Source organism: Mus caroli, chromosome 7 (genome assembly GCF_900094665.2).
Source record: "Mus caroli chromosome 7, CAROLI_EIJ_v1.1, whole genome shotgun sequence".
Classification (NCBI taxonomy): domain Eukaryota; kingdom Metazoa; phylum Chordata; class Mammalia; order Rodentia; family Muridae; genus Mus; species Mus caroli.
In genome coordinates, this window is record NC_034576.1 from 116503764 (window position 1) to 116517056 (window position 13293).

Sequence of the window (13293 nt, forward strand, 5' to 3'; positions counted from 1 at the left end):
TCTGATTATTATGTGTTGGGAGAAATTTCTTTTCTGGTCCAGTTTATTTGGAGTTTTGTAGGCTTCTTGTATGTACATGGTTATCTTTCTTTAGGTTTGGGAAGTTTTCCTCTATAATTTTGTTGAAGATATTTGGTGGCCGTTTAAGTTGAAAATCTTTATTCTCATCTACTCCTATTATCTGTAGGTTTGGTCTTCTCATTGTGTCCTGGATTTCCTGTTTTTTTTGAGTTAGGATCTGTTTGCATTTTCTTTGATTGTTGTGCCCATGTTCTTTATGGAATCTTCTGCACCTGAGATTCTCACTTCCATCTCTTGTATTCTGTTGCTGATGCTCGCATCTATGGTTCTAGATTTCTTTCCTAAGGTTTCTATCTCCAGCTTTGCCTCACTTTGGGTTTTCTTTATTGTGTTCACTTCCCTTTTTAGGTCTGGTATGGTTTTGCTCATTTCCATCACCTGTTTGGATGTTTTCCTCTTTTTCTTTAAGGACTTATAACTCTTTAGCAGTGTTCTCCTGTTTGAGTTATTAAAGCCCTTCTTCAAGTCCTCTACCATCATCATGAGATGCTTTTAAATCCGGGTCTAGCTTTTCGGGTGTGTTGGGGTGCCCAGGACTGGGTGAGGTGGGANTGCTGCGTTCTGGTGATGGTGAGTGGTCTTGGTTTCTGTTAGTAAGATTCTTACGTTTGCCTTTCACCATCTAGTAATCTCTGGAGTTAGTTGTTATAGCTGTCTCTGGTTAGAGATTCATTCTATTAGCCTCTATCAGCAGACCTGGAAGACTATCTCTCTCCTCTGAGTTTCAGTGGTCAGAGCACACTCTGCAGGGAAGCTCTCTTCTTACAGGGAAGGTGCACAGATATCTAGTGTTTGGACCTCCCTCCTGGCAGAAGATGAAGGCCCGAAACAGGACCTGTTCCAGAAGCTGTGTTGCTTCGGCCTGTCAAGCTGTTTGCTTCTGTAGTCTACACTCTCACCTGCACAGACTAGTCTCAGAGGGATCCGGGAACCAAGATGGCTCCCCCAGGTGCTCCAGCAAAGCCCTCCCGGGCAGGGCGAACACCTTTCCTCTGGCAGGGAAGGTGGCAAGATGTCTGGAGCCTGAAACGAGGTCTGTCTCAGAAGCTGTCCTCTAGGGACCTTGGGGGTTTCCACCGACTCTGTGCCCAGTTGACCAAGTGCTGGCGCTGAGCGGAAGGGACTTGTGACACTGGTCAGTTCGGGTTTCCTGCTTCTCTAATGCTGTCTCATGTCCCGCGCGATTGGATTGAAACAGAAGTTGTGTTCTACTCACCAGTGGTCCTAAGATCGCGTGGAGAGTCCTCTAGGGGACCTTGGGGGTGTAAATTGTATTGTTAAGAGGCATTTTTCTATATCACTAAAAAAAGCCAAAAGAATATTTATCTGACAGATATAACAAGTGACCATTGTAATATTAGCTTCCATGTACAGCTGAAACTACTTAAAAACAAAAACTCAACACAATAGGTGGTGAAACAATTTTATTTCACAGTTGTCTTTAAAACTGCAAAGACACTTATTTTCTTCATATAAAAACATTGGTATAGATACCTATACTTCCTAGAAAATGATTATGTATACCCTTTCAAAGAAAATGCACCCCATTATATGGTTTCTGTGTAGTTGCTTAGAGAAAACTTACATCTGGACTGATTTCTAAAACATACCACCCAATACACTGCAGCTGTTGGTTTAAAATACAGATTATTGTCACCAGTGTATGTCCCTGCATCCTCATGTCCTTGTAACCTTTATCACTTAATGTTCCATTGGTTCATCAGCTTTTTCTGCAGGTTCCTCAGCAGCCTGTGAAGGCTTTAAAAAAGAAGAATTGAAAAGATGTAAAGTGAGAATTTAATATATACCATTAAATCACAGGTATTATAATATAAAAAAATCAATAAGAGGGTTTTAAGATTTTGCAGATACTTGATTTTAGTACAATAGCCTATTAAACTTTTGAATAAAACTTTAAAAATATATATATATATATGTAATTTCAGTTCTGCCAACTTAAAGATAATTCCACTGTTTATCATTTGTCTTCTGTAAGAGTGAAGCCTTTCTTATGTTTCACTGCTGTGTTTAGAACACAGTCAGTACCTTTTAGACTTCTGTTCAACCAACAAATAGAAAAAAAATTACAGCAGCTATGTGGAACTCCAAGCATTCTTTCTAAATGCTAGTTCTTGCTAACATCTAAAATGCAAATCTCACTCTCCCAAACAGTACCAATAGTATCTTTGCCAATTTCAGATAAACTTAAAAATTCAAGCTGGAAAAAAACTACCACCACCACCCCCTTTTTGGTGAATGCATGTCATTGTGCTAGGATTGTAGGCATGATCCTATAATCTGTAGAAAAGAATTCCTGTACCACTGTTTATGTTCCACAACCATAAAATCCACATCCATTAGCAGCAAACTTGAGCTGTGTGTAGAGTGCATGTCTGTAATTCTACCTGCTTAGAGGTTAAACAGGATTGAGGGGGGAAAATCAAACGCATATTGTCAGGAAAGATTCATAACCCTAGACTTAACCATTTTTATTTTCAGGTTGTGTTTTGACTGAGATCAATATTATTTCTTAGTGCTTTTTTTGTCACCATTTATGGACAGCTAACTTAGTGTCCAAAGCTAGCTCCCAACATGTATTCTCCTCTGGACTCTTCTCAGAAGAATCCAGGCTGGCCTCTCATTCACTTTAACCTAAAAGTGTGCTAAACTGAAGTTGAATCAGTCCTGAATTCTAGCCTCAAGAATGGCTGGCAACCTTCACTTTTCAGGTTTTGGAAGTTCTGACCTGCCACTTTGTAGAAGGGGCCCTTTGTAGACAGAAGCCTAGTCATTCTAGCAGTCTGCGGCCTTGCAGCCTTCTACCTGGGTCACTGAGATAGCTACAGAGTGGGTAGGTAAGGAATGAAGTTGTCTTGGTTGCTCTGCCCCTGCTTCAGTCAGACGGCAGCATTTGTGAGGTCCCAAGTAAGAGTAGCAGTTTACCATCCATGCCTCAGTCAACAACAGAACTCTAAGAAATGTGATCTAAATCTGTAAATTCTGGGGTGATCTTAGTTATGCAGTGATAGAGAACCAAACCCTTCTTCCTCTTTCTGTTTCTGGAGATCACTACTATAAAAATATTTTACTTGAGTCAGTGCTTTCTTAATTGTTATTTTGATTTTGGACCTACCTCAATAATGAAAGACAAAAGCCATGAATTTACACGGTTGTGATAGGAACAGCAGTTTACAGTAAAGCTGAAACCTCATGTTATGATGCGTAACATAGAACATACCTGTGCTTTTCTCTGTGGTCTTTCTTCAAGACCGTCCAGGAATGGAGACACATCATCATCATCGTAGATTGTAAATTCCAAGTCTTTACCAACGATTCCAATGGAAACATTCTGATGGGGGTAGGGAGAAATTAACATATATATATATAATAAAATGCTGGGCAAAGTAGGAAAAATTATATAGCACTTAAATTCAAAGTTTAAAACCTATAGGTAGGAGTGAAAAGAGGCAGGAAACCATGGCTCTTTCAAATACAGATTCAATATTCACTGTTGGTTATTATGAGAAACCTCAAAGGTCCATGTCATTAGTAATGAAGTCTTCCTAATACTTTTTTTTTTTTTTTTGGTTTTTCGAGACAGGGTTTCTCTGTGTAGTCCTGGCTGTCCTGGCACTCACTTTGTAGACCAGGCTGGCCTTGAACTCAGAAATACACCTGCCTCTGCCTCCCGAGTGCTGGGATTAAAGGCGTGCACCACCATGCCTGGCTTCCTAATACTTTTAATACAGCTCCTCATACTGTAGTGACCCCCAATCATGAAATTATTTTCATTGCTTCTTCATAACTGCACTTCTGATAATGTTAGGAATCTAATGTAAATATCTGACAAAGGTATGAATACCTACTGTAGACAAAACAAAATAAAAACTGCAGACATTTTATTGCTGTATAACCTCCCACCCCAATTTAAACATGACATATCAAAACCAGAGAATTTGGTTACTAGAAAGGAAATAACGAACAAAGCAATTAAAATAACTTAAGGACATGCTATTTTATTACTTGTGATTGAGGATTAAACTATACCTACAATCGGGACCTTGAGTTACCTTTGTGGTCAGGTCCTGCTCTGCAGGGAGTGTTTCTCTTAAGGCACGCAGACCATGTTTAACCAGTTCATCCAAATTGCCTGTATGCAATAAATTACAAAGTAATTTCTTAATCACCATAAGGCTTCTTTTAATTATCAAGTCTGTAGTCTTTAATTGTGGCTTGAATGACATATTATATAGAATAAAACAGCCAAAAGTATAATGTTAGCCATCTAATCTAATCTAATCTCAACCAACATCAATGACTACTTGATGTCTTTTAGTAATAAATATGATCTGTCTTTCACTAGATTAAATAAAAGTCCTGGTCACAAATGACATTTCAATTTTATAGAATGTGTTTTGTAAAATTCAGGTTTTATATTCATAAATAATGAGTCTTCAATTCTTTGTATGTGGTCAGTATTACCTGATATCAAAGACATCACAGACAATTACAGACCAATCTTCCCTATGAATAAAGATACCCAAATAAGTGGTTCATATCTATTACCTTAGCACTTGGGAGGGTATGGGGCTGGGGTGGAGATTATGTGTAGTTTGAGCTACATAGAGAATTCTATGTCAATCCCAATTACACAGTGAGACCTCATCTTAACCAAAATAAAACTACTACCACCATTTCTACCATCACCACCAGAACCCAACAACAAAGGAGAAAAGATTATACATAATAACTGTGTTTTTTCTCAGGAATGTAGACATGGTTAACATTTGAAATGTCAACTGATGTAACACAATACATTAATAGACTAAGAGGAAAAAAGGTATGACCATTTGATTCAGCTATAACATGCATGTGATAAACTCCCAACTCCTACCTAATAAAAACACTTACTTATCTCACAGCTCACACCATACCTAAGAGAATGACTGAATGCTTTCCCCTCAGTCTCAGGAATAAAATAAGACAAATGCCCTCATCACTATACTGACAGTTCTAGCCAAGGCACTCAATAAAAACAAAATGCACCTATCTGGGAAGCAAGAAAGAAACAGCACACATTAAGACTAGGAAGTAAGAAGTAAAACCACCTCTACTGCTAATGTGATCTAGTGATATGCTCTCATATCTAAGGAATCCACTAGATTGGAATTAATGAAGTATTCCTAGGGTTTTAAGACATGTAATCAATATGTAAATATCTAGTTTTTATAATGAGCAATCTGCAAATGATATTGAGAAAACACTTAAAACAATATGAAAAGAATAAAGTATAAATAAGTTAAACAAAAGAAACACAAGACTTATAAAGTAAAAGTTACAAAATACCACTAAAAGACTTAAGTAAATGTAACAAAAGTCTATGTCCAGATGTTGCCTAACTTACAATGGGAGTACCCACAGTAAATGGCCAATGTTAAGTAAAATGTGCATACAACACACCTTGCCTACCAAATGTTACAGCTTAGCAATATGTGATTGTGTGGCTGGCTAAGATTCATGACTCACTGCTGCAGCCCTGTATTAGGATAGAGGATCTTAACATAAGTGGCTAATCCAGGAGGAGATAAAAATTTAAATTCAGGAGTTCATTTCCTTTGCAGTGCATTTTGTTTTTGCATATTATAAAATCAAAACATCCTGAGCTAAGCCATCATAAGGCAGTGTCATCTATATTACAACGCTGAACTATTCCCTAAATACCCTCCAGGTTCGAATGATTCTCTAGCAAAGCTCCTTGGACAGAAGGATCACTCAGCTGCCATGACACTCAGGAGAAGGGTAGGAGCACAGGGAAGCCTGCAGGTTCCTGTTTCCTTCTGTGACCAAGCTATGGACCCTTATGCCATGGTAAGTCTTGGCTAGGATATGACAGCAAGCTGAGTTCTCAAAAATCTCCCGATATGTGGGTGACCTTGGGAACTCCTATTTCCTTCAAAGAATACTATACTGACACAGGAACATTTATGAAACCAAGACAAAAAAAATCTTGAGAAAAAAACCAAACCAAAACAAAAGCCCTGATATTAACCCTTCTTCTAATGCAAAGCAAAGCGCCTGAAAACCACTTCATCATCCTCCACCCTTCACCCTCTTTTCCACGGCTATACTGCCGTACATGGAGTACTTAATGCAGAGATTCTATGTGGCCTAAAGTAGAAACAGACTTACAAACAATTAAGTTGTAAACAGAATTTACAAGTAGCAACTAGTATAATGGATTTCAACCCTGACCGGGGCCTACTTTAGACTAAATATGTCAAGACTTTTCAAGGTTGGAGACATATTTATATTTTGATAAAGTTCTCTTAGTAGCTAGAAGTAAAACTTAGCATGTGTTACAAAACAATAGACACTTATGAACTTCAGATTTTTAAAAACTAAAGACTATTAGTTTTCCTCACTTAGGGTAGATTTGCTAACTATATAGACTAGAAGAGGCAAAACAAAATAAAGTAAGCCAAACTACACTTACACTCCATAAATTCAGACATATGTCTCTCCAGGTAAGTACGAGCTGATTGAGAACGGGCTCCGATAGACATAGCTCTGCAGTCAAAATAGTTAGCAGATGGACAGGTTTGGAAAATGTGAGGGCCCATATCCTATAAACAGAAAAACAGATTATGTAATTCTTGACTTTGAATTGACTAGAAATCATAAAATTTCTAGGCTAAACCACTGTTAGGATAGAACTGTGTAAGTGTGAAGGTTAATATTTTTATAAACCTGAAGTCAGAGATCCAACTGCATCTGACTCCCTAGTACTGAGATTAAAAGCATGCAAGCCCATGCCCAGCTCTAGACACATTTAAATGAACAGGTAAAACTCAGTCCGACACTGACCAGCACCATCTTATAGGCTCTGTCCTGGATTACCTACAGGAGCAAACAAGCTGAACACCAGCGCTCATCTCTCCTGCATTCTAACTGCAATGCAGCATGACTGGCCGGCCACCTCAGGTTCCCAGCACAGCACGCACTCGGCTCCTCAACACTACATCAGAATAAACCCTTCTTCCCCAGGTGGTTTCTGTAAGGTACTCTGTCACAGAAGCAGTAAAGTAGACAATACAAGAACTTACATCATAACCAGCAATGAGCAGCCCAACACCATACGGCCTCCGGCCATATCGCTGTGTTGGGATCTGGGTCTCTGAAGCTAGTTAAGGAGCCTGTTTCAACATGTAATAAATTAAAAAAACTTCTAGCTTCTTCTTCTTCTTTTTTTTTTTTTTTGGTTTTTGAGACAGGGTCTCATTGTAGCCCTGGCTGTCCTAGAACTCACTATGTAGATCAGGCTGGCCTTGAATTCAAGAGATCCACCTGGTTATCTCCCAAGTGCTGGGACTAAAGGTACTACCACACCTGGGGACTTCTAGCTTAACTGTTTCATAATTTTCTACAAGAAAGTAACAGAAGAGGATTCCTTTGGCCTAATATACAAAGTTTGAATTTTCACCAAAGCCAATAATGAACATTAGCAAAGTAATCTCTTCCTATAAAGGAACATATTTTGAATATAAGGGGCAAGAACTTGCGGGGCGGGGGGGGGGGGGGGGGGGGGGGGGGGGAGGGGAGGGAGGCTAACCAAAACCATTCAGAAACTTTATTGTCTAAAAATAATAACTGAATAGTTTCCTTAAATTGAGCTATTGTATTTTGGAAATATCAACTGTTTATAAAGGCTAGTGGAAGAGTAATCCAATTCTTCAAACCTTTACAATCTGATTTATGCTTACACTATCATTTTCCAAGTAACTAAGCAAACATTAAGTAACCCAAACGTTACAGTTTACATTTCCAAATGCCAACTTAAAGGATACTGCTTCCAATTAGAGACACAAGACGAGACACAGGAAGTGGTCTGTCAAACACAAATCTGGAATCCAAACACTCCTGGCGCATAAAGTTGCTAAAAAAGAAAACAAAAAAATTAATCAGTTCATATTACAGAGAATAAATACAATATAACATTCAAACAAAGTAGTTTGATTCCATTTTGCTTTCCTGTAAGCATTTTCATGGAATACATTCATAAAAAAAAAAAAAATCAGAAAGGTAAGCTATGTTTAGATTCCTTTTTTTTGTGTGTGTGAACTAAACTCTGGGACCATATGAAGTTTTAAAAATAAATGACGGGTGAGGCAAGGGATCACACCCCTTCAATCAAGCATTTGCAAAGTGACAGCAAGAAGACCAGATGTTTGGAACCAGCTTCATGATGTAAAATGCTTAGTCACTTAGTAACTGAATAAATGATCTTACTATTATTCAGTACAAAATCCTGGACTCAGAACTTACAGACTAGAGGAGAAGTCAAAAAAAGGACCTTCTCTTTTCTTGTCCTTCCTATTGTTAGCAATCACATGCCTTAATTTTAGGTTTCAAACCAGAAAAAGAGAAAAAGTTTTGTTTTTTTCTTGAAAGCAGGCATAAGTGTCACCCTAGAGGAGATGTAAGTCATACTACAGCTGAATCTCACTGATAACTCTAAGAAGATCCAAGCCAGGTAAGTAGCAAGGAGAGGAAAGCCGGTGCCCATGGAAGGGGACAGTCAGAAAAAGCTATGCTCCTCTGTCTCCACACTGGCTTCCTAAGACATCATGTCACATCTGATGACCAAGTTTTATTTTGGGGCTGTTTTTCTAGTGCAGAAGCCATACCCCAGGCCTCTAATAAGATAGGCAACTCCTTGACCTCCTGGCCCTCATCAAATGTTGACTAGATGTCAAGCTGTTGACAATATCAAGCTGTCCAGTATATTAAAGCCAATTTTTTAAGGTTTTCTAAAATTATACTATTTAACATGGCAAGCACTAATTACATGTGGGTCTAAGGTCTTGAAAAATGGCTAACTGGGGGCTGGTGAGATGGCTCAGTGGGTAAGAGCACCCGACTGCTCTTCCGAAGGTCCAGAGTTCAAATCCCAGCAACCACATGGTGGCTCACAACCATCCGTAATGAGATCTAACTTCCTCTTCTGGAGTGTCTGAAGACAGCTACAGTGTACTTACATATAATAAATAAATCTTTAAAAAAAAAAAAAAGAAAAATGGCTAACTAAAATTTATTTTCTTGTTTTGTTTTGTTTTTCTGAAACAGGAGTTCTCTCTGTGTAGCCCTGGTTGTCCTGGAACTCACTCTGCAGACCAGGCTGGCCTGGAACTCATAGAGATCCATTCCTCTCTGCCTCCCAAGTACTGAGACTAAAGGCATGCGCCACCACCACCACCACCAGGCTAAAAAGTACTTTAAGCACAAAACATACATCAAACTTGAAAAGACAACACCGAAAACACACACAACATCTTGCTGATGAAGTTTTCATACTAACTGAATGTTGGCATGATACTATTTTAGACACCTAAGTTAAACAGCAGGTTTGACTACATACTACACTTTATACTTTGAGAGCAGAAACACAGAGGATCACTCTACTACTGACTTAAGAGACTGGCTGAATCATTTGAAAACGTTAACAAACAGCAACTTAGTCTTTACTCTTACCTTGTTTTTTCCTAATAAAAGCATGCTGAACTAAAGAGATTAGCACTGGCCACTTTCAGTTCTGTCCCTCTTTCTGAAAGCTGTGTTAAGTGGTTTACATGTCAGGGGAGACTAGCTCAGTCTCAGATATTAAGCGATGAGTGAGAAGTTAACTGGTGTGACCCCAAAGTCCTGCCACTTCACTCAGGTGCTATTTCTCAACAGGAAATACCTGCCTCCTCAGGACAGCTACGGAAATGTACCTGTTACTCTGTTTCCCACCTTGTTTTACAAATAAAGTGTGTTTTAAGTTCTCTGCAGACAAGATCTATAACTGTATACAATTATATGCTCCTGAACTTTATGAACACATGTATACTAAATATTTTTTTTTTTTTTCCAAGGCAGGGTTTCTCTGTGTAGCTCTGGTTGTCCTGGAATTCACTCTGTAGACCAGGCTGGCCTCAAACTCAGAAATATACCTGCCTCTGCCTCCTAGGTGCTGGGATTAAAGGCATGAGCCACCACTGCCCGGCTTATATATACTAAATATTGACATTATGAAGAAAACTAGAATGGTTTAGGTCATCCTTCAACAGAAGAGTGCCCAGCTCTTAGGCATAAAGGGCTTGAGACAATATACATGTCAGCAAGTACCACTTTAAGGGACTTTCAAAACCATTTTAATAGCCCTATAAAAATTATGAAATAGAAATACTTAGTTTCATACCCAAACCCACTAAGGTATTTACAATATTACAAATTTTAATATTCTGGGGACTGGAGAGATAGCTTAGCTGTTCTTCCAGAGAACCCAGTTTCAATTCCAGTATCCACATAGAGCCTCACAATCTTCTGTTACCCCAATACTAGGGGAATCTAATGTCCTCTTCTCGCTTCTGAGGAAACCAGGCACACTCTAGTGCACAGACATACATACAGACAAAACACCCACACAAATAAGATAAACAATTAAAAATTACAATATTCTGGGAGATGACTTCCTATATCTTATCTAGGTATTTCTTTTTTTAGAAAAATAGTCTATTAAGAATCAAAATGCTTCACTTTTCATAATCATACATACCATAACAGTCTGGCATCAGCAGTTAGACCCGCAATTGAGATACCAATATGGTTGTCAACATGGAGAATTTTCTTCTGGTGAGCGGCAAGCTCTGACTGTGCTCTCTAAATAGACACAATATGGTTACTTTAGTTCAGAGGTTTATTGTTTATCAGTGAAATCTACATTTGATAGTTCTGTTTCCTGAGCGAGAAGACAGGGCTATCATTTCACTTACCTTCAGTGCAACCAGCACTGCATGCGTTTTTGATTTTAGACCAACTGTTGCTGAACCTTGCTTAACGGCTTCCATTGCATATTCAATTTGATGAATCCTGCCCTAAAGACAAAATTTTTTTTTCACATTTTAAAACCAATAAACGAATTTTAATTCTAACTTGAAGGTCACAGCCTATAATCTCACAAGCTTTGTTTCCTTTTCTTTTAAGGGGTTCTACTAAGCTGTTCAAACTGCCCACCAACTCCATGATCCTATGGCTTCAGCCAATGGCTGACCAATGAAGATTAAGATGTGTACCACTAAGCCCAGTTTACAATCTCATAGGTCCCTGAACCTACTTCAGCCATGAAAAGTCATTTCGTTGATGTTGCATAAAACATTTTTTTACCTGAGGGCTCCAAACAGTGACATCATTGTCATACTGGTTTCGAAACTGAAAGTGGAAGAAAGATTAAATGAGAACATTACAAAGTTCAAGTTTTAACATTAAGATATGTGTTTCAATTGTTACAGCCTCTCTCCTAGTGCAGCTTTCCTGAGACATTATTACAGCACTCAGTTTGCAATGCAATTCTACCTTAACCATGTCCCTTAACCATACTGGAGCTGTTGGGATGAATGGACTAGGTTCTCCCTAACTCCATATCCTGCCATTCTCCACAGCACTCCCCTTGGGTAGTCAAGTGCTAAAGAAGGCACACACCAACTTTCCCTCCACTTTGCTCATACTGTTCTCTTAGATAGGGCTCTAATAATCTGGCAAAGGCCTTTTCTGTACATTGACTCAAATGTCTATCTCTTGAAGGTTTCTTCTTTTCTCCGAAAATTCTCAGCACAATATTCCAGCAGAGCTTTGAGATACAGGTTTCATGCAGCCCAGTCTGGCCTTTTGCTATATACCTGGGAGAATGATCTTCAAGTCCTGTCTCAACCTACCAAGTGCTTAGATTACAGGTGTCTGCTATCATGCCCAACTATACATATATTTTTTTCTTCTTTTCTTTATTTCTTTTCTTCCTTCCTTTCTTTTTTTTTTTTTCTTTCTTTTTTGGTGTCGGTCTTTAAACTATGAATGTCCTGGAACTCACTATGTGAGTTAGGCTTGCCTCAAACTCACAGAATTCTGCCTCTCTCTGCCTCATGAGTGCTGGGATTAAACTCGTGCACCACAACACCCAGCTTCCAACATATCTTTATAATACGATTAAAGTTATGTTTGGTTTAACTTTGAGATCTCTACCTGCATCCTGTCACTCGATGAATTAACATATACACAAATCCTCAGTAAAGAGGTGGGCACAAATTGCTACCGTGGCAGAACCACTACAGCCATAATGTCATTAAGAGAATACTCATAAGGGCAAAAAGGGCAAGAGTTGGCATGGCAGACTCCACAGAAGCAGCCCAGGGCCCTGTGCTGTAAACCTGAATCCATTACTTCCCCTTTTAGAACAAAGTGACTGTATGGAGCCTTTCCCGACGGCATTCTAATGAGACAGATTAAGACAGATAGACCCACAAGGAAGATGAATTTGGTCTAAAGACCTGACTGTAGGCTCAGCTCTGTGCAGGCGATGCCAGGTGCACCCCTCCATCCCTATAGTTTCCCTCCTATGCAGATGACAAAGGACCATAGGGCATCTTGAAATCGGCCACCTAAGTAAATTGAGAGGGGAGAGCCATTGGCTGGGCGAGGGAGAGCGCCTGGACCCCACGTAAGGTGGAGAAGCTAAGCGAAAGGCCGCCTAGGTTACTGATCGTTTCCCGCCGGCCAGGCCGCAGATGCTGAATCACTGTAGGAGCCTGTCCATGAGGTAAGCTCCCTCTCCCACCGCCCCGCGCCGCAGGGAACAGAGGCCGATCCCCGACCACGTCAGTGGACCTCAGCCCCAAACCCTTCGAGGACTCGGGGCTCAACACACCATAGCTCCGGCGCGGCGACAACCAGACCCAGCAGCGGACACAGGAACACGGCCCCAACTACGGTTCGGTGATCGTCAAAGAAGCCTGCGGAGTCTTGACGGCGGCGACGCAGGAAGTGCAATCTATCCCAGAGCCACAGATCGGCGTCTAACACTGCCCCGCCCTCCAGCCCTAGGTGGGCGGGGACTGCTAAAGCGGAGAACGTGGGATTGGCAGGAAGCTCCAGGGTGGAAAAGCCAGTGCACGGAGAGAGCCGGGGGCGTGGCTTTTACGTCACGCCCAGAGTTTCCTTGCTTTTTTTTTTTTTTTTTTTTTTTTTTTTTTTTTTTTCGAGACAGGGTTTCTCTGTGTAGCCCTGGCTGTCCTGGAACTCATTTTGTCGTCGCCACCTAGCTCGGGATGGTGCGACGGTCCCGCATAGATCTGTCACAGTGAGAGGTTTGGGAAACAGCGTGACTGAAAGAGGCTGCAGAAA

General features: G+C 40.0%; 1 protein-coding gene across 1 annotated transcript; it reads right to left on the bottom strand.

The window, feature by feature from the left end:
• Positions 1–1487: 1487 nt before the first annotated feature.
• On the bottom strand, positions 1488–12939 carry Psma1 (proteasome subunit alpha 1). The gene is made up of 10 exons (XM_021165933.2): positions 12818–12939; positions 11284–11328; positions 10893–10994; positions 10676–10779; positions 7926–8014; positions 7185–7255; positions 6575–6704; positions 4152–4231; positions 3320–3430; positions 1488–1839 (listed from the first exon to the last, which is right to left on the bottom strand). Exons 1-10 carry the CDS (start codon positions 12818–12820, stop codon positions 1783–1785), a joined length of 792 nt encoding a protein of 263 aa, XP_021021592.1. The 5' UTR covers positions 12821–12939; the 3' UTR covers positions 1488–1782.
• Positions 12940–13293: the final 354 nt, after the last annotated feature.

What these genes read in the sequence shown, in the direction of transcription:
- Psma1 (XM_021165933.2), bottom strand. An exon ending in TGCTCATTGCTGGTTATGAT is followed by an intron (nt 6,705 to 7,184) that starts GTAAGTTCTTGT and finishes TTCTGTTTATAG; the next exon opens with GATATGGGCCCTCACATTTT. An exon ending in GACCACAGAGAAAAGCACAG is followed by an intron (nt 1,840 to 3,319) that starts GTATGTTCTATG and finishes TCTTTTTTAAAG; the next exon opens with CCTTCACAGGCTGCTGAGGA.